The 25,196-nt window shown below is 47.8% G+C and overlaps 2 protein-coding genes across 7 annotated transcripts; one reads left to right on the top strand and one right to left on the bottom strand.

The window, feature by feature from the left end:
- The first annotated feature begins 1,699 nt into the window (after window positions 1-1,699).
- CSRNP2 (cysteine and serine rich nuclear protein 2) lies at window positions 1,700-16,574 on the top strand. 5 transcript variants are annotated; one of them, XM_037514745.2, is made up of 6 exons: window positions 1,700-1,716; window positions 2,245-2,415; window positions 6,276-6,516; window positions 7,578-7,837; window positions 11,367-11,663; window positions 13,138-16,574. In XM_037514745.2, exons 3-6 carry the CDS (start codon window positions 6,366-6,368, stop codon window positions 14,059-14,061), a joined length of 1,632 nt encoding a protein of 543 aa, XP_037370642.1. In that variant the 5' UTR covers window positions 1,700-1,716; window positions 2,245-2,415; window positions 6,276-6,365; the 3' UTR covers window positions 14,062-16,574. The 5 variants fall into 5 exon arrangements, with proteins under 5 accessions (XP_037370642.1, XP_037370644.1, XP_037370643.1 ...); XM_037514747.2 differs by lacking the exon at window positions 2,245-2,415 and having other exon boundaries at window positions 1,701-1,716; XM_037514746.2 differs by lacking the exon at window positions 1,700-1,716 and having other exon boundaries at window positions 2,138-2,415; window positions 6,280-6,516.
- On the bottom strand, window positions 14,729-24,098 carry LETMD1 (LETM1 domain containing 1). 2 transcript variants are annotated; one of them, XM_037514749.2, is made up of 9 exons: window positions 23,957-24,098; window positions 23,251-23,402; window positions 21,624-21,739; window positions 20,656-20,738; window positions 19,770-19,956; window positions 19,550-19,651; window positions 19,309-19,461; window positions 18,787-18,883; window positions 14,729-17,998 (listed from the first exon to the last, which is right to left on the bottom strand). In XM_037514749.2, the coding sequence occupies exons 1-9, from the start codon at window positions 24,076-24,078 to the stop codon at window positions 17,928-17,930; spliced, it is 1,083 nt and encodes a 360-aa protein (XP_037370646.1). In that variant the 5' UTR covers window positions 24,079-24,098; the 3' UTR covers window positions 14,729-17,927. The 2 variants fall into 2 exon arrangements, with proteins under 2 accessions (XP_037370646.1, XP_037370648.1); XM_037514751.2 differs by lacking the exons at window positions 19,770-19,956; window positions 21,624-21,739 and having other exon boundaries at window positions 23,957-24,088.
- Window positions 24,099-25,196: the final 1,098 nt, after the last annotated feature.

Genomic DNA, 25,196 nt, shown 5'->3' with positions numbered 1-25,196 from the left:
AAAACTGAGATGGCTTGGTACTCAGTAGTGCATTGTTTCTTGGTGGCAGTGAAAAGTGCACCAGACTTTGGAAACAGCTTAACCCGAGTTTAAATGCTGCCATCCACCCATTCAATAAATACCCAGTAAAAATCCACTGAACTCCTGAATGTCAAATTCCAGGATTTGTATTAGGTGCTGAAGATACAGTAAACAAAACAATTCCTTGCTGTCATAGAGCTTAATCAACTAAATGAAAACAAAAAATAGTGAAGATTACGAGGTGGTAAATGCTAAAGAGAAGTATAAGCACAATGACTAAGGGGAAGCTTCATTTCAGAAATATGGTTAGGGAAGTTCTCTAATAAGGGAACATTTGAGCAAATATGAAGTGAAGAAGTTTCAAGTGTGCAGCCAGCTCATGAAAGTGTTCTAGGTAAAAGGCCCTGGTGACAGCATGATTGTCCTGTAGACAATCTGCAAGCAGGGCAGTGTTCAGTGACATTAAAACACAATGGGAGGGGCCTCCCTGGTTGCACAAGGGGTTAAGACCCAGCACTATGAAGCTGTCACAGCCTCTGCAGCACGAGTTCTAACCTCCACTTGGGAGGTGACCTACATGGTGAGGCAGACCTCTCCTGCCTCCCCCCCTCCCCCCGCTGCTCCCCTCAGCAGTGTATTTCAGTCAGTCTGCCTGTTCTGCTCCCCACTCTCTCTGGTGAATCCTCTCACCCCCTGCACCTCTGGCCCGTACCCCAGTTCTTGTATGCATAAATAAATAAATCTTAAAAAAAAAAAAAAAAGCCACTATGGGAGGGGAAAATAGGAAACAGGATGACAGGATGGAGTGGGTGGCCGTAGGTCCAGAAGGTGCAGCTCTATTTTGCAGCGCCTTACAGGTCAGACGCACGCTTCTGAGCGAGTCAGGACGCCAGGCTGCGTGTCCTTGGCCGCTGACATCTAGGTAATGCCTTCGAAGTCTTCGTTTTCCCCATCCTCAAGATGGGCTGCAAAGATGTGCGTTCAGAGATCATGCCGAACTATATTTGAAAGAAACCACTTAAATCAATGCGTCAGTCCATCACCGAGATAATCCATTGCTCGCATCTCCTCCCTGCCTTGGACAGGCTGCAGCACGTCTTGCTGCTTAGACTAAAATCCCATAAACGAGGATTAGGGGGATTATGTTCCTCAGGCCCGGGAATGCGGTTCTGGGGAGCGGAAAGGAGGTTCAGAGGAGAATTCGTTCAGTCTTGGAAGACGTGGGGCTGAGGGTCGCGCGTCCCCGCCCGCCGGCTGCAGCGGCGCGGAACCCGCTTCCCCAGGGTCCGCCGCAGCGGCGCGGGGTGGGGCGGGCGGCGGCCACTGCGGGCTCCGCGCCGGCCGCCTCCAAGTCCCGGCAGGCCGCGGGGCGGGGGCGCGCCGGGACTCCACTTCCCAGCGTGCCCCGGGGCCGGGCCGGGACGTGCCGGCGCCTATAAGAGCCAGCGCGCTGCGGCCGGAGCCTATTGTTAGCCGGAGCCGGGGCGGTTCTGGGCGGCTGCTGCCGGGGGCGCCCGCGTTGCCGGAGCCGCCCGCCCTCCGCCTCCTGCCGGCGGGCCTCCCGCCCGTCCTCCTCCGGCCGCGCGCCCCGGGAAGCGCCGGCCGCCGGGGGCCGGCCGCGCTCTCTGCCCGCGGAGCCCGGGCCGGCGGCGGGCGGGGGCGGCGACCACCGAGGAGGCTGCCGCGGCGGGGCGGGTAATGGGCCCGGGGTGCGGGCGCGGGGCCGCCGCGTCCCGTCGCGGGGGCGCCCGGCCGGGCGGGGTGGGCGGCGGGGCTGGCGGCGCAGGGCCGGGGCGCGGGCGGGCGGGCGGGCGGGCGGGCGGGGGCGCCCGCGGGAGCGGGGGGCGCGCGGGCCGGGGCGGCTCGGGGGACCCGGTGCGGGCCGGGGGGGCAGGACCGCGGCGGGCCCGGCCGGGGCGGCTCGGGGCTGCCGGGATGGGGGGCGCGGGGAGGGGCGGGAGCGGGGAAGAGGTGGGGGGCGAGGAGGGGTGGATGGCGGGGCGCAGGCCGGGGGCGGACGGCCGTGCAGGGGCTGCCGCCGGCGCGGAGAGCCCGGAGGCCGCGGGACCCCGCCGGGGCTCGGCCGGCGCCCTGCAGGGGAGCCGCTGCCTTGACACGGCCCTGCGGCCCCGGCCCCGGGTGTCTCCCGTTTTTTCTGGGGCTGTGTGGGAAAGCGAAAGCAGCGCTGGCCCTGCCTGCGAGCTTCATCTTTTTTTCCCCCAGGCTCAAGCACGCAGCCGACTGCCCCGCATCCCTTCTCGTGCCGCGGTCTGGAACCTGCTTTTAAAGGTGTCCGAGTGGCAGGGGGATGCCCAGACCGTTCTTCAGTAGGAAATGTTAGAAGTTGTCCCCAAGAGACACAGCGTCCCCTTGTACTGTAGTTTTTAGTTCAAGGTAAATTGGTAGTGGATTCAGACTTTCCTTTTCTTGACTGACTTTCCATCTTGCAAATCTCCAAAGCCAGGAAGATGTGGTTGGTGTGTGCCAGAGTTATAAATGACTTAATATCCTTGAGAGTTAATGGTTCCTGCAGCATCATGTTCCAGTTCTCTCACAGAGATCTGATGCCCTCCATGCTCTGGTGGTTTAGGCTTGGAAAGCAAATTCTAACCTTGTGTCAGTGAAAGGATAAAAATCAGGGACTGCGGGATGGAGAGGGGCCTTCTTGAAAGACCTGGTTTAATCAGGACATTTTCATTTGCGCCCTGTATAGTGAGTTCATGTGCTGGAAATCACAAGGACACGTGGATCTGCAAAATTCATAGTATTTGAGAACCAACTACAGTATCTCGTAAAGGGAGAAAAAACCCAGGTCACCTTATTCAGGTTTATCATAACACTTAGCAGCAAGCCTGCCTTCCTCTGACCCAGCTACAGATGGTCATCCTGATGATCTTAACTAGGGACTTAGGTCCCTTGACCTTTCACAGAAGGTTGTGTTTAAGTCAAGTGGAGAGGCTTGTGCCTTGTCTTCTTATTTCGGACACATTTAAGAGAGAAGCTTTCATCACCTAACTTTGCAAATACATTCTGCAATCACAAATGTTTTTCTGGGCAGTCCCTTTTGCTAGTCTCACCTATGTTGTTTGTTGTTTTTTGGAGGGATTGTTATAGGAATCCTCCGAGGCCTGAGAGGCCTTCTTGGATCTGTGCTAGAATACACGCATGCTCTAGATCTGCTTTATTTGGTGCTAGCCTAACCTAGGTACTGTGGACCTGAATTATTGCATATACCTTTGGGAACTGTTCACCTCGAAACACTTGAGAAAAGGTGGTAAGGCATGTAGCCAGGAGGTATCAGCTGACCTTTCATTTTACTCGCATTTAAATGCTTTTATAGAGGTTGGCATTATTTTCTCTAAAAGCATTTGCTGTTTGAGTTGGTCATGTTGACAGTTAACTGTCAGTTATGACCTGCATTTCCAGTCTCACCTTGATTATTTCAGAATAGCTTTAAGGCTTGGATTATAAGTGCTTCTCTTGAACTTAGGCATTGATCCTTGGCCGATGTACAGTTGAGAGAGGTAGGAATGACTGATTTCTAATTGTGGTTTGAAAGGAGGTTGGTTGATAAGACGGGAAATGTGGAACCTATTTTAGTTGTTGCTGTTGTAAAGAAAGATCTCTGCAGGCCACTGTGGCATGGATGTGTGATTCATTCTTGGTGCCTGGTGAACTTCTTTAACAAGTTAATTTCATACTGGAGCACTGGGTAAGGACAAGGTTGAAATTTAAACTTACATTGGTTGTCAGGGCATAATAGATGGATTTATTTTTTTTTAATAATGGAGTTAATGTCAGAGATGGTGGTGCTAACAGATCCTGGGGAGGGTGAAGAGAGCTAAGTCGATGAGCACATTATTTGCACATAGAGCCACAGATGCAGACTATTCTCAGGCATTATAAGGAAAATATTTTTCTCCAAGGTTTCACTTTTTTCCTATGCTTTCTTTTATTCTTACCGCCTATCACTCCCCAGAAGCCATTATTTCAAAAGTGGAAGTGGGAAAGAGAAAAAAGGGTGAAGGAGAATGGAGCAAGCAGCCAGCCAGCCTTGCTGCATCAGAGTTCACAGAGAGTAACCTGAAGAGAAATGATACCCCTGAGGGCAACTTGGGTAAAAGAATAGAGAATTTTAATAAGAAAGATGATTTTGGACCAGAGCCAACCTCTTGCAGGGCTTAACGAGAAATAGTCAGAGGAAACCCACGCCGCCACCGGAAGCAAAGGGACACCTGAGGAGAGACGGGGGAATACACATTTCTTTGCTGGTCATCGTAAATCCCTGAGTGCTTCCAGGCGGAGGAAAAACCCTTTTCCTAGAGGCAACACTAACTGGATCTCACTTAAAACTGAAGCTGCACATAAGCCCTTCTCATCTGAAAAAGCAGATTTTTAGTTCAGTGTGATTTTTCATGTGAGTGGTAATTTTTGTAGGCGGAAAGGAGAAGTTATTCAGTGGTCAGCATGACCCTGTTATTTTTTATCTTACCCACATAGGTACTGAACTGTAAGTACATAAGCACTCCCCAGTGATACAACGGGATGGGAACTTTGTTAGCTAGTAGGTATCTTTAAACCCAGCTGAAATTGTAACTCCTAAGTCCATGGCTTTCTCCATTCTTATCATGTCCTGGGAATGTGACCTCTGATGGTAAGATCAGTAACCTGAAGAACAGAATTGATACTTAGGGCTCATTTTTAAATTTAATTACAATTCTTATCAAATACTTTATTTACTTCAGCAATGTGCTTGCCTGAGCTCTGTGATGGCTGAGGTTTCTTAGGTACATCTCATGACTTGAATGTACACTTTTGATGAGATCTGGAGAGATTAGGAAATATCTTCTCGAAAGTACTTATTAGGTCTGGTTGACTATGTAGAGCTGATCCAAGGCAGGCAAATTGCTAAGAGACACAGTCCAGAAACAGTTCTGAAGCAGGCACTTCTTGACACCCAGTGTATTCTGGGTGTCTGTGCTGCAGTAATGCAGCCCTGTCTTTCTGGGCAGTGTTATTCCTGCTGCATAATTAGCAACTAGTGAGATCACAGTCTGGAGAGATTCTGGCGAGGCTTCCTATCATCACATGTGGCTCGGCTCTGACAGCGTTTCTGCTGAGCAGATTCATATCCTTGGGGGGCTTCAACCCAAAGACAGAGAAGGAGAAAGATTTGTATCTGGGGAATGGACCATCTCAGACTTCTTGGTGTGTGACAGCATGCTGAAAACATTGTCTGCCATATTGATGTAACCACAGTAGCTTGGCACTTCTTATGGTTTGTTTTCCCCCTGCTGGTTTCTTTACAGGGGGCACTAAGATTGTAAAGCTAACTTCTCCTCACACAGAGAATGTGGATAGATAGTTGAGTCCTATTTTATGGAACAGTATGAGATTGGGAAAGATTCTGCATTTTGAAACCAGTGCAGATTCTAATCTACACTCCATTCTTTCAAACCAAATTTGACCTTTTTAGGAGCCTGGCGAGCCACTTTATACTTGTGAAGAGCTGGATAAAAGGTTCTCTGGCCTCCAGTGTACTTTGAAATTGAGAGCCTAGAGCAGTATTTTCCAAAGTGTTTCCCGAGGAGGATCACTTGCCCCCTCAGATACCCTGGGAGCTGCAGGGTTCCATAATCAGGGGTGTGAAACTGCATACCGCTTTCTGCCACTGTTCACCGTGCTCATTAGCATATTAAAAGCCTCTGAGAGGTCCTCCCATAGCAGTTTTCTGAACTATTTTCACACAGCAGTCCTATTTCCAAGTAAAAGCTATTAATATCCATGGAACTAGTTTATTTAATAGATACACTTTGGGAAATGCTAGCTGTATTTTCACTAGGAAAAATAATTAGATCTAGTCTAGGCTTAGGTACAGGCTAATTCTGCCTTTGATCCCCAGTCCATCCTGCTGGCCCCTTGGAAAGCTTTTCTATGGGATCAGGAGAGCAGCTACTGTTCTCCCCGGGCTAATGAAGCCCAGAGCCCAGCTGGCGTGGAACCAAAGGCCTTCACTCCACGGGGAAAGGTGCTGCTGCTTCTCAGCTCATTATTCTAAGAGTCGCTGATATTAGCGGGGCAGAGGGGAACCGAAAGTAGGAGAATGTTGGCTGGATAAGTAGAGAGGTGACCTCTCCGGAGACCAGACATCATGGCTAGCTCAGGCGCTTGCTTCCTCCATTTGGAGAGTTCTGTGTGTACCGGCTTGGCGAAGGCTGTCTTTGCAAAGGATGCTGATTCCTCTTCTCCTCCAGGCAGAATCCTCATGCACCTGGCTAGCTGGTGGTGAGCAGGGCCGTCGGAGCCAACTTGGTGGGCTCCCCAAAGGAATCCCTTTGAAACCAATGGATGCGTTCACGGTCTCGGGTCTCAAGAGAAAGTTTGATGATGTGGATGTGGGCTCATCAGTTTCCAACTCAGACGATGAGATCTCTAGCAGTGACAGTGCTGACAGCTGCGACAGCCTCAATCCTCCGACAACTGCTAGCTTCACACGTGAGTGAGCTGTTCCCTCCTTGTCTGCACCCACAACCCCAAGTGTCAGAGCCTCTTCTACCCAGTTTGGGGATTTGCCCTTAATCATGATCTTTCCCACTCAGTTCAACCTTGTTCTCGGGAGGACCTTACTGCTTTAATATCATAGACTTAAATCTGATTTATTCCAGCTGATTTTACTGATGCTGTGCTTTGTGGGTCCCCAGGATGAATTGAATTAAATTATTATACAAGGAATTCAAGATTCTTTCCTTTCCCACCAGAGTGCTATAGAGTTCCATGAAATGATAACTCTGGTAGGACATAAATGCTTCCTGCCCGGACAAATGGGCAACCCTGGCTAGCTTGATTGTTATGGCTCAATTAGTTCTTGGAAAGAACTTCTGATACTGTGCATCAGGGGTTGCCTGTGGGTCAGATCTAGCCTGCTGTAACGTCTTACTGGAACATGGCCACGTTCATTGTCTGTATTACTTTTGTGCTGTGATGGCAGAGTCATGTAGTTGAACAGAGACTCTTGGCTTGCAACACCGAAAATATTTACTCTTAGCCTTTTGTGGAAGTTGTTTACCATTCCCTGCTATCGTGCTGTCTAATGGAATTTTGTTATGTCGGAAATGTTATATCTGCACTGGCCACTACGGTAGCCACGTGTGACTTTTGAGCACTAGAAATGTCATTAGTGTAACTGAGGGAATTAATTTTAAATTTTATTTCATTTTAATTAACATAGATTAAATAGTCACACGTGGCTAACAGCTGTTATATTGAACCGGGAAGCTGTATATTATTAACTTCCAAAAAGATTACCTAGAGCTTCTCTTCCCAGCTGAAGTCTAAAGATAGATTTTGGGGTCATCTGTTTAGGTAACCCCAGTCTGGAGGCAGTGGAATGGAGCTGCTGCTGCTCAAGATCCCTGCCAACTGTGCTTTATGATTTGAAAGTGAGAGTTGTCTGTAGGTAGAAGGGTCCTGTCGAGAGCCTCAATGGATGAGAAGGAATAAGGTCTCCAAACCAGCCATCTCTGGGTTAATAAAACTGCTCTGTGCTTCCTTCTCAGCTACTTCCATCCTGAAACGGCAGAAGCAGCTCCGGAGGAAGAGTGTACGCTTTGACCAGGTGACGGTGTACTACTTTGCCCGGCGTCAGGGTTTCACCAGTGTGCCCAGCCAGGGTGGCAGCTCTCTGGGCATGGCCCAGCGCCATAACTCCGTACGAAGCTACACACTCTGTGAGTTTGCTCAAGAGCAGGAGGTGAACCATCGGGAGATTCTTCGTGAGCACCTGAAGGAGGAGAAACTTCATGCCAAGAAGATGAAGGTACCTAAGGGGTAGGGGTCTGGGCTGGCACTTCCTGTGTGCCAGAATAAAGTGGGAAACCATCTAGGTCCATTGACTCTTTTTTTTTTTTTTTTTTAATTTGACTGTTGTCCTTGGTGTGCAGAGACTTCAAATCTTTCTAATGAGAAGTCTCAGGATGAAACCCTTCTTACTGTCTCTGGTGGGGAGTCTGCCAGAGATAGCAAAATGACTTCCTAAAATTCCTTCCCTCCTCAACAATTATTTTTTTTTATATATATAATTTTTTTTTTTTAATAGAGGCATGTTTTATTTATTTATTTGTTTGTTTGTTTGTTTTGTTTATACATGCACTGGGTACAGTCAGAAGCACGGGAGGGTGAGAGAATTCACCAGAGCCAGAGCGGGGAGCAGAGCAGGCAGAAGGACCGAAGTACACTGCTGAGGGGAGCAGCGGGCGGCAGGAGAGGTCTGCGTGCCATGGGGGACCCTCCTCCGGTGGCCGGGTTGCAGCTGGGGATCGAACCGGTGCTGCAGAGGCCGTGGGCAGCTTCGCAACCCAGTGCTCAACCGCTGCGCCACCGGGGAGGCCCAACAATTATTTTTAAACTTTAAAATGTGAATACTTCAAGTCTGCCATTGCTGTAACTCGGGGAAGCCACAAGTTTCCGTTTCTTATCAAATGATTGTCCTTTGCCCTAATGTACAAAACAGGTGAAGATCTTTTACATTCTCTGAAAGGATCCCATCGTCTCTATGACCCCCGTCACCTTTAGGTGATAGTCTTCTGGGTGTGAGCACAGCATTGCCAAATAGTTACTTTGATTTGTAGAGTCTGGGTCCTGTCATTTGACGCAGCACCAGCTCTTCGTGTTAGGAGACGGCTGGAGGAGGACCCATCTCCATGGCTCGTGGAGCTGCCCATTTGATCTTGGTACTGTTTGGCACCCACAGCCGCCGGCTCACAGAAATTCTCCCCAGAGTTTCTGGCTCCAAACTTGGGTGAACACTGCATTAGGCCAGGTCAGGGTTCTTCAGGGTCCAGAGCATGCTGACCCATATTAAAACAAGTGGCTGCATTATTTCTAAGGGTTGTGGGTGAAATTCTAATGAGAGCAGAATGGGGGAGGGTTGGCGAGCTGGCGGCAGAGGATGTAGGCTGTCTGGATCTCATTGCTCCTCCTGTGGAGAGCCCCGCGTCCACTTTCCTCAGCCTCTCCTAAAGCCCGACACCTGTTTTAGCAACTAGACTGACATTCAGGCTTCCGTTTCTTCTCAGGAATTCCATCACTGACCTTGTCACCTTTGTGTTGCTCTGGCAACAGGTGGCAAGTAAACACTCATCACTTGAAGGAAGGCTTACTTTTCTTCCTTTTCCCTAGAAGAACCTCTCTCCATATGGTAGAGGAATGAGCTGTCAAAGCAGGAAAAGCACTCTGTTCTGTGGCCTCCCTCGCGGTCCAGGGACAAAGCCAGGCAAACTTAAGCCTGAGCTGTAGGATTCCTACTTAGGAGCAGATTCAGGGAGCAGCAGCAATGGTGACATCTAGTACATCTTGCTCTGCCAATAGAAAACTTACTTTGCCCTCCTTAGGTGCACATTAGACATTGGATTTTTTCCCCTGTCATTAGCACTCTACAGGGGAGGCAGTAGGTTTCAGCTCTGTGTATTTTACATCTCCCATATGCCATCTAATTTCCTTTTGGACTGCCATCAAAAAAGAAAAAATGGTGCTGGAGCTCTGCAATTTTCATGACCCATAGCTTTTCTAATACTCTTACTTTCTTTTGTTTTACTTTACAGCCTTTATCCTTATGGAATTTATCATTATGAATCACATGAGTTGGGAAGCTAATCTTAATTATTTTCAAAAGAACCACCAGTTGTCCCAGTACTATTAATGACTAGAGACTCTTTCTCACTAATTTGAAATGCCACCTCTATTATGACATAGCAAATTCTCACCAACATGGGTTTCTTTCTGTTGCATTTCTAATTTTTCCTTTGAGATATTGGTGGGAGGGTGATTAAGAGAGAGCCGCCCCTGGTGAAATAGACAGGCATAATCTGAGGGCCTGTGGAAAGGCCTCTTACTGTTGGCCTCCCTGATACAGGTATAACCTATACCAGAAGTATAGGTGAGGCAACCCCAGAACCCCCACTTTATTTCTCTCATGTTTCTGCCATCTCCCCGCAAACAAAAAACCAGGTGTGTAACTTCTTACCCAGGTCTGTTACATCACACCTCCCACAGGGGTTGTTCCTGTACCAGCACTGCTCTGGCCGTCTGATGAAATAAGCTACACTCTCCAGTATCTTAGCTTCCACCTGCTAGTTGCTTCCAGAGCCCCAGAGGTTACTAACAAAGCTTCATTTTTTTACTTGAATTCTCCAGTGAGTTTGCAAAACTCATCCAGCCCCAGGTTGTCTTCAGCTGTTCTTCCACTATGATGCCCTTCCCGGCTTTCTGTTCTTTCCAGGGCAGAGGACCCAGCGTTCTGCCTGTGGATAGTACACACAGTGTCCTCTATGCCATCCTACCTAACGTACTACTCTTTTTTGATATTAAAAAAAGGCATTAGAAAGGAGAATGCGTTTAGGTTGGAATTGAGAGCTTTCTTGTATAGCTATTACTAATTGCCTCATTTTTTCCCTCCCAATGAAGTGAAGCCTTATTTGTATGCATAGATAACTGTTTGCACTGTGCAGATTCAGATCCACTGACAGAGACCTGGTAGCCTTGAACAACACTTTATTTTTTTCAAAGATTTATTTATGCATAAAAGAGCTGGAATACAGTCCAGAGATGCAGGGGGTGAGAGGATTCACCAGAGACAGAGTGGAGAACAGAATAGGCAGACTGACTGAAATACGCTGCTGAGGGGAGCAGCAGGCGAGTCAGGAGAGGTCTGCTGCGCCATGTGGGTAGCTCCCTGGCAGGGGATCGAACTCATGCTGCAGAGGCTGCAGATTGCTTCATAGTTGCGTGCTTAACCCCTTGCAACACCAGGGAAGCCCCACCTTGAACAACACTTTACTTTTCTTCTAAGAAAGGTGGTTTTGAGTCCTTTTGGCAAATTAAAGGGTGTTTTGCAAGGTTATTTATATGTCCAAGGAACATCTAGCTATTGATAGATGCCTTTCTCCCACCTTCCTATTTGTGGGAAAAATTATCTCCTAGGAGATAGCTGAATTGGGCTTCAGATACTTAGATCTGGAAAAGTGGTGTCCCGTGTCTTGACAGGGTGTTGGTAGAACTGGGTGAGGTTCCTCCTTGTCTACCTGCTCTAGGTTTACTTGCTTGACCTAAACTACCCGGCATGGTAGCCACTTGCCACATGTGGCTGTTTGTACTGCATGAAAATTAAAACCTCAGTTCCTCACTCGCACTTGCCACGTTTACAGTGCCCGGTGGTCTCATGTGCTGGTGGCTTCACAGGTGCTTCACAGCTGCCTCCAGCTCAAGCAGGCCAGGCGGCCTGAGCTGCTCCTGTGAGGAGCCCCACGCTGCCGGAGCTCGTGAGGCTAACCTTGCCTGTCTCTTGGCAGCTCACCAAGAACGGGACAGTGGAGTCCGTGGAGGCCGATGGCCTGACGCTGGATGATGTTTCAGACGAAGACATTGATGTGGAAAATGTGGAAGTGGATGATTACTTCTTCCTGCAGCCTCTGCCCACCAAACGGCGACGGGCCCTGCTGAGGGCTTCTGGGGTGCACCGCATTGATGCTGAAGAGAAGCAAGAGCTGCGAGCCATCCGCCTGTCCCGGGAAGAGTGTGGCTGTGACTGTCGACTGTATTGTGATCCAGAAGCATGTGCCTGTAGCCAGGCGGGGATTAAATGCCAGGTCGGTCCACACTGTCCTGAGACGGGAAGTCAGTAGAGTCTGGGAGATGTGTGGGTACCAGTGGAGATGGGAGGATGCCCTCCATGGGTGGGTTCCCCATGATTGAGTCCTCCCCAGCGTACAGCCCTCCTCTAGCCAAGAAAACAAGAATGGCAGGATTCGTGGGCTGTGTTTCACAGCTCAGAGGGGTAACAAATAGCAGTCAGCAAACAGAGGAAGGGGTGTTAGTAAGTTTAACTTTTAATAGCTGTTCCTTAACTACCGATCCCTTGAACTAAAAGGAAGCAGAGAAATAAGAGAGGCCTTTAGATTTTTATCTTGCAAATATTTATTTGCAAGTACCTTCACTCCAGTTTGTCAAAGTCAAAATACTTCTGGGATCCCATCAGTCAGAATCAGACCTGGCAGAGCTTAAATCCATGTGTCCTGGAGGTAGAAAGCCTCATCCCCTGGCTGTTCTGACAAGGGGCAGTTGTAAGAGACGTCACAAGTGAATATAGCAGAACCATCCCAAAGAATGACCTTTATCTGGAATTTTGTATGCTAAGAATGTGGGTGCCGAGTCTTTGTGCTTGAATTTATCCTGACCAAATGTCTTAATTTTAGGTTAGTAACAAATAGCTCTATCAGATCTGGCCAAATAATTGTTTTTCAGATTGAAGTCCCATAATGAATCAGTCTGTTACACACAAACCTAAGAACAGTCTGTTCTCTAGACTGTTCTGAAGAACTAGAATGGAGACTTCCATAAGTTGGCATCATAGGAAAACATTGTGTGTTTGTACATACTATTTGCTTGCTTGGGTTTTTAATGTAAATTTTCAATTTTGGTATGTGTGGCTGTTTTTCCCCTTTGGGGAACCAGAAGAGAAATAAGGAGGGAGAAAGTGTCCTTTCCGGAGACTCCCTGGTCTGTGCATTATCTTGGTAACTGCTTCAGAAACAGACTGGTCAACCGTCAGGGAAAAATAAAGCAGGTAGTGAAAAACTGACTGTTACTTTGAACCCCCATTTTAGCTTGCTCAGAATGCATTGCTCTGGCCTCGCTGGGTCTTTTCCTCCCCCCCTGCCTGTCACCGCAGGAGGCAGCAGGCTTGGACCCTAGCTTTTTTGTTTTGCCGATATGCCTGGCAAATTCTTCAAAGTCTCTGAAGCACAGAGGTATTTCTAAACTTTTTAACTGGAAGGACTCTTTGACGTTGTTTTTACTCATATTTTGTTGAGAAAACACTGCCCTAGAGACGTAAATGACTTCCCGGAAGTTACACTACCTCATGGCTCTGCTGGGACTGGAACGCCAGTGGTCTGATAACTACCGTCTTGCACCTCTTAGCTCACACTGCATGTTTTGTTTTGATTTGTTTCTCTTGTAAAATCTCAAATCCCAGCTGCCTGTGTTTGCCAGCAACTAAGTCTCCCAGCTGCAGTGTTAAATCTGTTGGTCTCATCTCGACCCTGTCGCTGCCCTTCTCAGGTGGATCGCATGTCCTTTCCATGTGGCTGCTCCCGGGATGGCTGTGGGAACATGGCTGGACGCATTGAATTCAACCCCATCCGGGTCCGGACTCATTACCTCCACACCATCATGAAGCTGGAGCTGGAGAGCAAGCGGCAGGGGAGCCGCCTGCCAGCCCCCGATGAGGAGCCCTCGCCTGCTGCCAGTTGCAGCCTGTCAGGCGCGCAAGGCTCTGAGACGCAGGACTTCCAGGAGTTCATTGCTGAGAACGAGACGGCAGTGATGCACCTGCAGAGTGCAGAGGAACTAGAGCGGCTTAAGGCAGAGGAAGACTCGAGTGGCTCCAGCGCCAGCCTGGACTCCAGCATCGAAAGCCTTGGGGTGTGCATCCTGGAGGAGCCCCTGGCCGTTCCAGAAGAGCTGTGCCCAGGCCTTCCAGCCCCCATTCTCATCCAGGCCCAGCTGCCCCCGGGCTCCTCTGTCCTCTGTTTTGCCGAGAACTCGGACCACGCAGCCGCCTCAGCAGTGAACAACCCCTCTTACTTGAACAGTGGGCCCCTGGTCTATTATCAGGTGGAGCAGAGGCCGGTTTTGGGGGTGAAAGGAGAGTCTAGTACAGAAGAGGTCCCATCCTCTTTCTCCAAGGAGAAGGATCTGAATGTCTTCTCTCTCCCTGTTACCTCACTGGTGGCTTGTAGCCCCACAGACCCAGCTGCCCTCTGTAAATCAGAGGTGGGGAAAACCTCCACTCTAGAAGCGCTAGTGCCCGAAGATTGTAACCCTGAGGAGCCTGAGAGTGAAGACTTCTGCCCCTCTTGGACCCCCTCGAACCTCCCCTTCTGCACGGACGGTGAAGAGGGCTGTGTGGCAGAGAAGACGTCGCAGCAGAGTGAGGACCGGCCCTCCGAAGAGTCTTCCCTTGAGCTCCCTCTGGCAGTGTGAAATGGGGTTGGAGGTTCTGCCTCTTACCCACTCTATTTATTCCCTTATTTTATCTAACACTATTTCAGAACGGAACTGTAGAAGCACCTGCTGCTCCCATGTTATTTTATTGGGGTCTTTGGTGTGGGAAAGGATTGTTTGTACAAGTTATTTTTAAAAGGGAAACAGAACCAAGGAGACCAGTCCCAACTTGATCTGGAGATAGTCTCGGGGCAGAGAAGGCTGCATAGTGCCGATCCTGAGCTTTCTGGGCCATCGGAACAAAGAACTAGAATCTCAGAGGAGCTGGGTAATTCAAGCAGTTATTTTTTATGTAGGGACCAGAACAGAATACGTGAGGAGCACAGCCAAACTCCTTTTCTGAGCTCCAGAGGTACACGCTTGCTTTTCTTGGTGGTTATGCTGATAGCCCATGTTGATGTATCAGTGCTACAGTGGAGATGTCACCTGATCAGATCTATAGAGGAGAGGGTAGAAGAGTCTCTGCTGCTGTACAGAACCTCCAGGATTTAAAAAATTTTACCTGCTTTCCTTTGGCCACCCTATCTGGTAAATAAGACATGTTTGGTGTTCTCTTCCCCACAATGGGGATTCCTGGTCTGTAACTTGAATTGTTTTTTTCACATGTTCTAGGTACTAGACAGAAACATGTCTATTTGTCTTTTTTTTTTTTTTTCTCCATTTTCCTTTGAAGAAAAGGAGCTAAATTGCTGGGAATGTGTTATAAAGAGTGCAAGTCAGCTGTGTGTGTCCACACTAGCTGTCAGGCAGCTTTAGGCTCGAGCACACAGATCCCTCAGAGGCATATGTGGAGCATTAATCACGTCCAGAAGAGGCAGCAGGGATAGGCTGTTGCCTGGAAAGATGACTTAACTTGGGCCAGGCTTGCTTTCTTACCTAGGTCATTTTTTCCCTCTTCGGGAGATTTGAGCTTTAATGGAATGTAGGATGTGGCAACCTAAGGTCAACAATTCGTTTTTGTCTTTTTTTCCCTGTGTCTGTCCTTGTCCTTGGGTATACCAGATTCGAGTTTTTATACTACTCCAGTTTTCTCTCCAAATTGCAAATGTTTATCAGACCATTTTGCTGATACGTAAAATTTGGAAGGCAAACCAATTCTTAGATGTTCAACTCCAGGTTCCAAAGAATTCAGTTTTCTGACTCTTAACCTTGGAGGATTTTTAGACTGGGACTCAAGTTCAGTTCTTGCCTCTGTAGAGGGCATGTGGTTCCTGTTTCTCTTATGTCCAACTCACGTTCCGGCATCTGCTCCACTTTACACCACTGAATTCTTTATTAGTAAAGTTATCTTTGACTGTTTTGAAATGGAGGCAGCCATTTCAAACACTACTCTCTCGTGTTTCACTATTCCTTCATTTCTGGCATGGTTAATTTATCAGGAAAGAACAAAGTGAAACACTTTCTTGGGGATGGGGGAGATAACTATTCCTACTTACCTTGCGCATAAAGCCTTTTCTTGTGGATGTTAAGACTGTCTTAAAGCAGCCTTCATGTGTCCCAGCAGTGTTTCACCTCAACAATTTCTAAACTGAGCCTGGAAGTTCTCGTACTTAACACAGATAGGTATTTTAGCCCATTCTGTCTTTCCTGTTCATTCCTATTTTTGCTTGGTTTTTACATTTGGAGCAGAGTTTTTAATTAAGGTCCTGAGCTCTCCCCACCCCCTAGCCTCATAAATCAAAGTTGAGAGTCTTAAATACCTGTGTTCCAGATGCTATCCCAAACTGAGCTACAGTTCTCCATCTTAGACCGGTACCCTCAAATATAAGACCGAAGCTGAACTGGGAATTTGACTCTACAGAGAGAAGAATCTTTCTGAAAGTCTGCTTTGGAAGGGAAGGGTCAGCTCTCTACACTCCCTCCTAGGGCGGCACCAACCTAACCTGGGAGGTAGATTCCTGCAGGTCAGTAAGAGACATTAGCCTTTGGGATCAAACAAAAAATTTGAATCTGATTATTAAACTCATTGCCAAGCCCAAGATGTTTTTCTGAAAACTAGTTTCTTAACCTGAGCCCAGTCATTCATTGCCTGCACTTCTGACTCACTGACCCCAAGCTTTAAAATGCTGAATAGTAACATTTAGCATTAATTGTCTTGTCAAGCACAGGCCTTTTCTACAACCTAGTCCATCTCATTTCTGGTGCTACCTGAGTTGGACAGAACGATAACTCATGGTTGCTGGGAAAGCTAGCTTCTGCACACAGAAGCAGATAGCTTCAGTCCCACTCTATAGGCCTAGATAAAAGAAATGACTTATACTGCAACTCATTTTCCAGTCTCCTTTCTCACATACTGTACACAGGTAGTATTTTCAATGTGAATCCAAAGCTTGTCTGGTTTTCTGAAAACAATTTTTGTTTTCCTTTTAGGTCCTACATTGTGATAATGCTGTATTTAAAGAGAATATTTAAATGTAATAATAAAGAAATATTCAAAGGAGTGGTGTATTATACTTTATATTGGCAGGTCACAATCCGGTTACTTGTTAAGAGAAAGGATGCTCCTCCAGCATTGTATATAAAACTAATTACGTCAGTTAGGCATTAAATGGAAACAGGAATGTTTTGTGGTAGGAAAATAGAACATTCTGTTTACAGCATCAAGAGCTTGACTTGGTCACCCTTTATGCCCTTAGCACCTCCTCAGCTGAAGCAGGCGTGGGTCCTGTTCTTAGTCTACAGTCCCTATTCGGGCCCCATTTTATAATCCATTAATTCATATATAAAATCCTTCCTTCCTAGATACCATCTTAAAATCCACCAAGAGGATCAACTTTGAATCACATACTTCCTAACTTCCATCCTATCAGAAGACACTATTCCAGAGTTCTCTCCCCATTAGTAAGGTTAAGTCTTGTAAAAGGAGCCTTAGCAAAATGATTATAGAGTATAAGTAATTTCCAGCAACTGGTTTTAAGCAGTCTTTACTTGGGATTAAAAACAGTGCTTCATGCATTTACAATAAGTTACTACAAGTCACAAATGTACACACACACAAGCTAACCCAACTTACTATCTTGAAGCAGATCTCTCATGGTCTCCCTGGCTGGGCAGTAATTAGTACTTTAAAGGTTTGACCCAAGGCTTAAAGAAGGCAGCCACCATCAGTTACAGTTGTACTGAGGGTAGCAAAGAGTAAGATCCACAGAGGCTGGACCACGGCCCAGAAATTAAGACAAGGCGGGGGTGAAGGCCATGAGTACTGGAAAGGAGTGGAGAAGCAATTGTAGTTTCCCTTTATCTGCCAGAAGTTAACATAGTTAACGTCCTCATAGTTCAGAGGGGCACGAGGGGGAAGAAAGTGTTCAAAGGATTTAAAAAGGAAAGGGTGTGGTTAGTCCGAGGGGACAAAAAAAAAAAAAATCCCTATATTTGGTCATGTTGGAAAGATTGGGGAGGCACTGAAATACATGCATGGATTAAATGACCCAGTTTCCCAGTTTAGTGCTGTTCCCCACACCAGCCAGAGATTGTCTTTAACAAAAATTGTCTTTAACAAGCTGTAAAAAATACGGCAGTGGATGAGTCCTAAGCAAATGAGGATTCCCGCCTGGGGCAGAAACTCACTTCTTGGGACCTGAACTTAAAGCATCACAGTCAAAGCCCAGCAGAGGTTGCTGCCTCTTCCAGCCAGTTCTGAAGGAGCTGGGGTGACACCTCACTTGGGCCACCCCTGGTAAGAGGGTTTGTTTCCATTCCAGCTTCCACACTGTGAAGCCTGAAACACCTGCTCCTCTGCCTCCCACACGCCTAACAGTACACACAGACTCTGCTGGCAAGTGCTGTTTGGTCCCACGCTGCTGTACTATGTGACTGCAGGACAATGTCATCTGCTCCATGTTCACTCAGCGCCTTGTCCCAAGGTAGTTGGTGGAAAGCAGGACCACGTTGTGCAGCAGGAGGGACAGCTCTGCTTCTGAAGACACCATCAGTGTTAATGTCTTGGCCAAGGAATAGTTCGCCTTCTAACTGCCTTGGTATACTGGGCTTGATACCAGAGGTTGAAGCCAGTGCAGGGAGGTATGACATTAGAGGTATGACAAAGCAGTGCCCTGTGTACCCTGCTTTGTTCCAGCCCATATTCTCCTTCCCTTCTACTATATATTCATATCTACTCATCCATATTCTTGAGTCTCATGTGATGGCAAGAGAAAATTCAAAGATGGTAATGATGGTTTAAATACCATTGTCTCCCTTGGGATTCTTCTGGCAGAAGTTGGTGCTCTCGGGACATTTCTCAGCTCCAAGGAGATTAGTAAGGTTACCCTGATAGTCAAAGGCTCAGAAAACATCAAAGTCTAGCCAACCAAGGTCTCCAAACAAGAGATCCACAGGCCTAGTACTCACTCTCGGATACTTTTTTATTTGGCCAAATGAGAGTTTCTGGTCTCAACTGGGACAGTTCTGCTCCCACCTCACCCACGGACATGTGGCAATGTCTGAAGGCATTTTTGGTGTCAGAAAAGGGTGCCACTGGCATCTAGATGGTAGAGGCCAGGGACACTGCTAAGCATCCTATGATGCACAGGATCACCTCCCACACAGCATCAATAATACTGGGGTGGAGAAATTGCTTCCTTACCTGCTTCCACAATCACTACTACTACACCTGCCTAGCCACTGCAATCAACTCCAAAATAATCTAAGAATCACTTACAATAATGACTTGGGTTTAGGTAGCTTAACTGTAGGAATCTGTCTTACCTTTCAAGCTGCAGGAAATTTGCAGCCATTCTCCCAGCCAGGTTCGACACCGCTCTTCAGCAATATGGGTGGAGTTCAGGCCACGAAGATAACAAGCCTATGCGCTCAGAAGAGAAATGGCCAGTAATAGTCACAAAGTGAGGATTCCAAGGAAGGGAAAACCCACAAGGAATCCAATCCCTTTACATAAGTCGCAACTCATCCTTCAAGCAACCTTTCACCATCATAATTTGAACTAGAATGGACAAGAAGAAAGCAAAGAGCCCTGGATGATCTAAAACAAGTGGTCTAAAGTATATTGTTGGTTATTTGAAGAGCCAGTTGAAAGGAAATAAAAGTCAAATTATTATGGGCAGTTCCTCCTTACTACTGAAGCTCACTGAGGAAAAAAGACAGGTCCTATTCTGCAGTGAGAGGACACAGAGGTTGGGTGTTGCTATAATGAGCATGACCGTTGCTCTCTGTAAGCTCCTGAGCCCCTGCGAACTCAAAGGCCCAGCAAGAGTTGCTTCCACCTCTTACCGATTTCACTTCCTGAGCAGTCAGCTGGCCAATCCCCAGTTTTGCCAAAGCCTTGTCCAGTTGGTGAATCACAGTGGTATGAGACTTCAAACGGTGTCGCAACAAAAGAGGAGGCAGGTAAGGTGTGAGCAGCATGGCTCGACTCAAGGCTTTCTGGGACAAAACAATGTAGGGGAAAATCAGCAAGCAAAGACCTGAAGCAAGGTGGGGCTATGGAAAAAGAAAGTCTCTCAGTGCTCACCATCTGCAGAGTCTCCAGTTGCATCAGGCCCAGAGGATGGTTAGAGAAACACTGTCTCAAAGCCAGGATGTCATGGATTGCTGGGTGGGTACCACGCTGAATCTGGGGGGAAGTAAAGAGATGCAGATGTTAGGAGGCTCCTGCTAGCCCTCTTAACTCGTTTTAGTGCAAACTGGATCTAATGAGATTACTGGTTTGCAGGAAGCATTAATGGAGATACCTTGGCACACAGCTCCTTCATATGCCACTGGAGCCCTGCATCCGAGATGCGAGGGATGACCCTTTCTAAGTGTTTAAGGATGTCTTTGTGGGACTGCTTCCGGAGACCATGATAGATATCTAAGAAATCAATTTGTTGCTTTGGGGTCCAGAAATATTGGGTCAGTAGTTGCCTAGGAAACAGGTACCTGAAAGGAAAAAGAGTCACAGAGTCACTTGCTGAAACTGGCATCTTTCAAAGTGAACCGAGAAAGAATTGGCAGACATGAAGACCAGACACTGCCCTATCTCAGCTTTCCTTTTTATAGCTGAGTCTCAGACCAAGGCATCAAGATACCATATCAAGCAACATGACTGAGGTTATGAGAAAGGAAGAAGCAGGGCGATGGCTTAGTACAATGCAATCTGGTAAGTTTGAATTGAAGTGTGTGAAGGACACGCTTTGGACAGAGTTGCCAACAGAGCTGAATGCTGCGTGTCGTGGTGACAACCTCAAACCATTGCACGGCCCTTGAATGCATATAAAAGGGAAACAGCAAATCTGTTTTTCTATTCATTTATACCAAGTCTGATGACTGACTATAACGCATGGCCACAAATCTCTGGAACTTATCTTAAGAAGTGAGATTTGTGCTCCCCTTTAAAACTCTGGGTAAACAGCTCTCCTGCCCGCCTATGACTCGGCACCTATATCTTTTCACAAACCTGTCCCTTTCAGGGGCAGCTCTCTCTGCACACTGTGTCTGTGCAAGTGTCCTTTAATTTTCTTCTTTTTTTAAATAATAAATCTGCCTAGCTTCTGAATGGAAAGTTCTTCTCAATATAATGCTAATATATGAACAACCTACGTATCTTTGATATGATAGGATACAGAAGTTTGTACTCACATTAGCAAGAAGACCAGGTAGTTGGCAAAGGGTGGGATGGAAATAATACCTAGGAAAAGACACTTGGTGATGTCTCGTCGAAACTAAACAGAAATAAACAAAGAGAGTTATTTAACCCAGGTAAGTTCTTCACATATGGCCAATACTTCCATCCCACTGTACAGTAAATTCTATTAGAGCCCAGAAAGGATCCAAGTTATTTCTCCTGACCTCTTTTTTTTGTACGATTTTTATTTATTTATGCATACAAGAGTTGGGGTACAGGCCAGAGATGTGGTGGGGGGGGGTGAGAGGCTCCACCAGAGACAGAGTGGGGAACAGAACAGGCAGATTTACCAAAATACACTGTGGAGGGGAGCAGTAGGAGAGACAGCAGAGGTCTGCTTCGCCATGTGGGTTTCTCCCTGGCCAGCTGGGGATCGAACTCATGCTGCAGAGGCTGTGGATTGCTTCACAGTGCAGTGCTTAATCCCTTGCGCCACCAGGGAGGCCCTCTCCTGACCTCTTGATTCTAAGTTCCTTAAGGCGAGCAGCCCAGATTTATTCACTTTTGTATCCCAATGTCTAGCACAGGGCCTGACACTACCAAGTTCCTCCATGGGTTCTTGCTGATTTGCAGAATGGATCCTAAATCTTACCTCAGCTTCAAAAATACCCATCAGTCACCACCAAAAACTACTCTCCTGCTGCCTACTGGGTCTTGAGGGTGTTTATAAGTTCAGAAACAAGTTAGATTTTAATGTTGTTCAAAATGTGTGCCAGGAAGTCTATGGAGAACTCTGCAGTGGAGGACTCTGAACCCAATTCTGACAAATATTCTGAAGTTCTCATTATTTCATTGCTTTCATCTCACACAAAGGGCAACAGCTTCATGAGTGGTGAACAAGAAAGGAAAGAAAAAAACTTGAAAACTTGGTTAACTTTAATTACCTCACCGTGAACTTTTGATATCTGTCCCTGGCCCATACCTGTCTCAAATGCTCCATCTCCCGGTATGAAAGTTGATGAAACTTTATATTGTGCTTCCACATATTTGCCTTTATTCTTCTAGCTTTTTTGGCATCAGCCCATAACATCTGCAATCCTGCCTCATTAAAGTAGAGGACATAGTGTGCTGTTATCCCAGTTTGATTCTTCCTACTCCATGTTCTCTCACACAAACACACACATATCACACACACACACACACACACACACACATCCCTCCCCAGCACTAATCTTAATTGAAGTTTTAAACTATGTGTCTGGAAACTCTTGTGAGAACAACCTGTTTCTCTTTTCTCATCCCTTTCTCCCTAGCACATCACCCCTCATCAGCCAAGTTGGCCTTGTGAAGTCTACTTTACTCACTCTCTTTTTAAAATGAACAGTCAAAGCTCCCTACCCTCAGGAAGTCTTGCTCAATTAACACTGTGCATTCCTCAGCCAGATATTAACTTATTTCATTTCTAGCATTTTTATTATTATTGTAATTCTATGTATTTGTATGACTGCAGTTTTAATTTTCTTTTTATGATAATCTTTACATTCAACTAGGACTTTAGTTTTTGCAAATGCTTTCATATTTATCACTGAGATGATATAAAGTCTTTGAAGGTTTCACAGTAATACAGAAGAAGGGAAGTGTGGGACTCGCAGCCACACTATTGTAATTGTTGATGTCAGTTCAGTACAAGGAACTCCACTATACCACTCTCTAATTCTGTGTATAATTAAAATTTTCCACAACACAAGGCTTAAAGACAAACCAACCAAGGTACTTTAAAACCCTTTCTTATTTTACCCTCTTTCTAAATCTGGGAGCAAACAAAGCAGCGATTTGTATCACTACTTTAAACATAAGGATCAGTAATTCTGCAAGTCCACGTAGCTGGTAATAACTATGATGTACTTTAATGTAACTGGAATTATACTCAAAGCACAGAGTATAACAATAGTTATAACTACACTAATTGATTCATAAACCAGGCCCTAAGGACATGTATTGATTTATTGAAACTTCACAGCCTGATGGTCAATATTTAAGTTTTTATTTCTATCTCCATTTGACAGATAAGAAAACCAAGGGACATGAGTTCTTGTAACTTGTCCAGTTATAGTCAGTGACCTGTCTGGCTCCATACTGGACACACTATACCATCTCCAAGTAACCAGCAGATATGTGATATTACCCCAAACATTCAAAAACCAAGTATAGGTAGTGCTATTTCCAAACACTGCCAGGATAGATCTGTGATAAGCCTTAACCCACCTTATTTTATGGGCCAAGCCAACTGGTACCCAGCACAGCACTGTGTAGCCATAGATCCCCGCCCTTGTACCTGAGAAAGACTGTCTACCTGAGTCAGGTGTATGGTTATGAAAAGTGCAAAAATACCTCTATAATTCCTGAATGTTATTGCAAATTGTTTCTCATAACAACTCTCTCAAAACATCCCCTCCATGTGGGAACTTGTAAGAATTCTTTTAATACTCAAACATTCAAGAAACAGAACATCCAGAGTCACCACCCCATAGCAGAACCTGCAAACCTTCTAACTCTCTGACATTGCCCAAGACTGATTCAAGGGATTCCTATTTTACTTATGTTTTTACCTTTCATGAAGGTTGTGTACAGTACATAGAAGCGGGGGAAGTTGTGGCTCAAGAATTGATGGTATTTCCCATTAATCGCTTTTGTCTTGGTCGCCACATAAGAGATCAAGCTCTTCACATCTGCCTTTGGAGAAAGGTGAAGCTGTGAAGACCTACAAGGAAGATCAAAGAGACTATCTGGGAATCAGTCCTGCCAGCCTTAAAGACAAGGCTCCCTAAATACGAAACACCAGCTTCTGAGAGTAAGTGCTGAGACCTGAAGCTTCTGAGATCCTAGGAAGATCTTGGACCAAGGAGAAATAACCAACAGGACTGAGAAAAAGAGCTCAGACAAAACGGAGATCGTGCAGCAAGGGATGCCAGGCAGTGGCGGGAATCTACAGCGGGCACAAGGCAGGAGACCAGAGCGGCAGAGGTGGGATCAAGGCAACAGCAGGTAAAACCGGAGACGCGCGGGGAGGCTGACAGGTGAGCGCTGGATTCGCGGGAAATTCAATGTGGGGCACAGAGATTTGAGAGGGTCAGAAGTCAGGTCACCGGCGGGGATCCGGGTGCGACTTCCCAGCAGAACACAGATCCCGGGGCCGGGCGTGGGACCCCGCACGCCGAGACAGCGCACGCACGCGAGGCGGCGGCAGCCGCGGGCACGGCGGACTCTGGAAGGGACCGAAAGCCAAAGAGCGCTTTTCTCGCTCCGGGCCCTCACCGAGGGGCTCCCCAGGCGCGGCCGCAGCGGAGAAGTTGCAGCCTGCGGGCGACACAAGGTCCACGGGTGACGGCCGAGCCCCACAGAGCAGCCGGAGCCCAGCACACCCTGGACAGCGCCATCTTCGCCGCGAGCGAGGGGGCGCCCGCCGAGGCCGGCTTCCGGTCCAGGGGCCCAGGTCGCGCTGGGGCGCATGCGCCTTCCCCGGGCGCTGATTGGTGCTCTCCGGGCGCGCGGCGGGGGGCGGGGCTTGGGCGCGGCGGGGGGCGGGGCTTGGGCGCGGCCCGTCGCTCCAGCGCTGGAGGCGCCGGAAAGGGGCTCTTCCCGAGGGAGCGAGGACGTCCGCCGCGGGCTCGGCTGCGAGTGTGAGGACGTCCTCTCCTTGAGCGCCGGTGACCCCTCGCGGTCCCCCAGGGCTTTCGGGCTTCCTGGCGCCGCCCCTGCCCCGCGTCCTCCCCGGGCTTCGGGCACTTGCCTGTGGGCGTCGCGGCCATTGCGCGCCCGTGCGCACAGCGCCCCCTGGGGGCCGGGCGGACCCGGCGCGCCCCCTCGTGGCGGCGACCTGGGCGAGGCGCTGCCTGGGAGGGGCCCGCGCGCCCGGCGGGCTACGGGCGCCTCCTTGGCGGGCCTTCCCCAGGGGGCTTGTGGGCAGGTGCTCCCTGGCGCGTCCTGAGGCCCACGGCGGTCCTCTGCGGAGTAGCACCCGCTGAAGGAACCCCGAGTCCGCCCCACCCCTGTGCGTGTTCCTGCAGCGCTTAGCTGCGCGCGTGTGCGCTGCTCTCCTTGCTTGGCGGCGCCCGGCACTGGGCTGAGCGCCGGCACCTTCTTGCATGCTGACCCCGACTCTGGGTGCCCTGACTGCGCGTTGCTCCTGCTGCGTATGCAAGTTTAATAAATGAATTAATACCTCAAACTGGGAAGGACCCCGAGAAGTGGCACTGAGCTGCCTCCAGGAGCGACCAGGCCTCTTAAAGTTACATATGAATATTTCATCTGTGAAGGGTGTTAGGAAGGGCTACCCATTTGGAAGCAAGGATCTAGGTGAAGATTAGGATCAGCATTTTCTCTAGTGAGTGTAACCTTGAACATGTCACTTTAATATTGAGTTTATGTCCTCTTTACTCGTACATGTTTGTAAGAGTTCAGTGATGACTCAAGAAGAAAATGGTCATGAAAGCATCGACATCTGTGTAATCCTTTGTGAGTCACTGAGCTTTATATTAGCATAGATTGTTTAGGG

This window comes from Talpa occidentalis, unplaced genomic scaffold (genome assembly GCF_014898055.3).
Source record: "Talpa occidentalis isolate TD23 unplaced genomic scaffold, MPIMG_talOcc4v2.1 talOcc4.16, whole genome shotgun sequence".
Lineage (NCBI taxonomy): Eukaryota > Metazoa > Chordata > Mammalia > Eulipotyphla > Talpidae > Talpa > Talpa occidentalis.
The sequence above is the reverse complement of the archived record's forward strand: the minus strand, read 5'-3'. Positions and strand labels throughout refer to the sequence as shown.

Excerpts from the sequence above, each read along its gene's own strand:
- CSRNP2 (XM_037514743.2), top strand. The coding sequence starts at position 6,252 with ATGCTGATTCCTCTTCTCCTCCAGGCAGAATCCTCATGCACCTGGCTA. Across the intron at positions 7,838-11,366 it reads TTCATGCCAAGAAGATGAAG|CTCACCAAGAACGGGACAGT; the intron begins GTACCTAAGGGG and ends GTCTCTTGGCAG. Across the intron at positions 11,664-13,137 it reads AGGCGGGGATTAAATGCCAG|GTGGATCGCATGTCCTTTCC; the intron begins GTCGGTCCACAC and ends TGCCCTTCTCAG.
- LETMD1 (XM_037514749.2), bottom strand. The coding sequence starts at position 24,078 with ATGGCGCTGTCCAGGGTGTGCTGGGCTCCGGCTGCTCTGTGGGGCTCG. Across the intron at positions 19,462-19,549 it reads AACTGGAGACTCTGCAGATG|AAAGCCTTGAGTCGAGCCAT; the intron begins GTGAGCACTGAG and ends GTTTTGTCCCAG. Across the intron at positions 18,884-19,308 it reads CTGCTCAGGAAGTGAAATCG|GCTTGTTATCTTCGTGGCCT; the intron begins GTAAGAGGTGGA and ends CTGAGCGCATAG.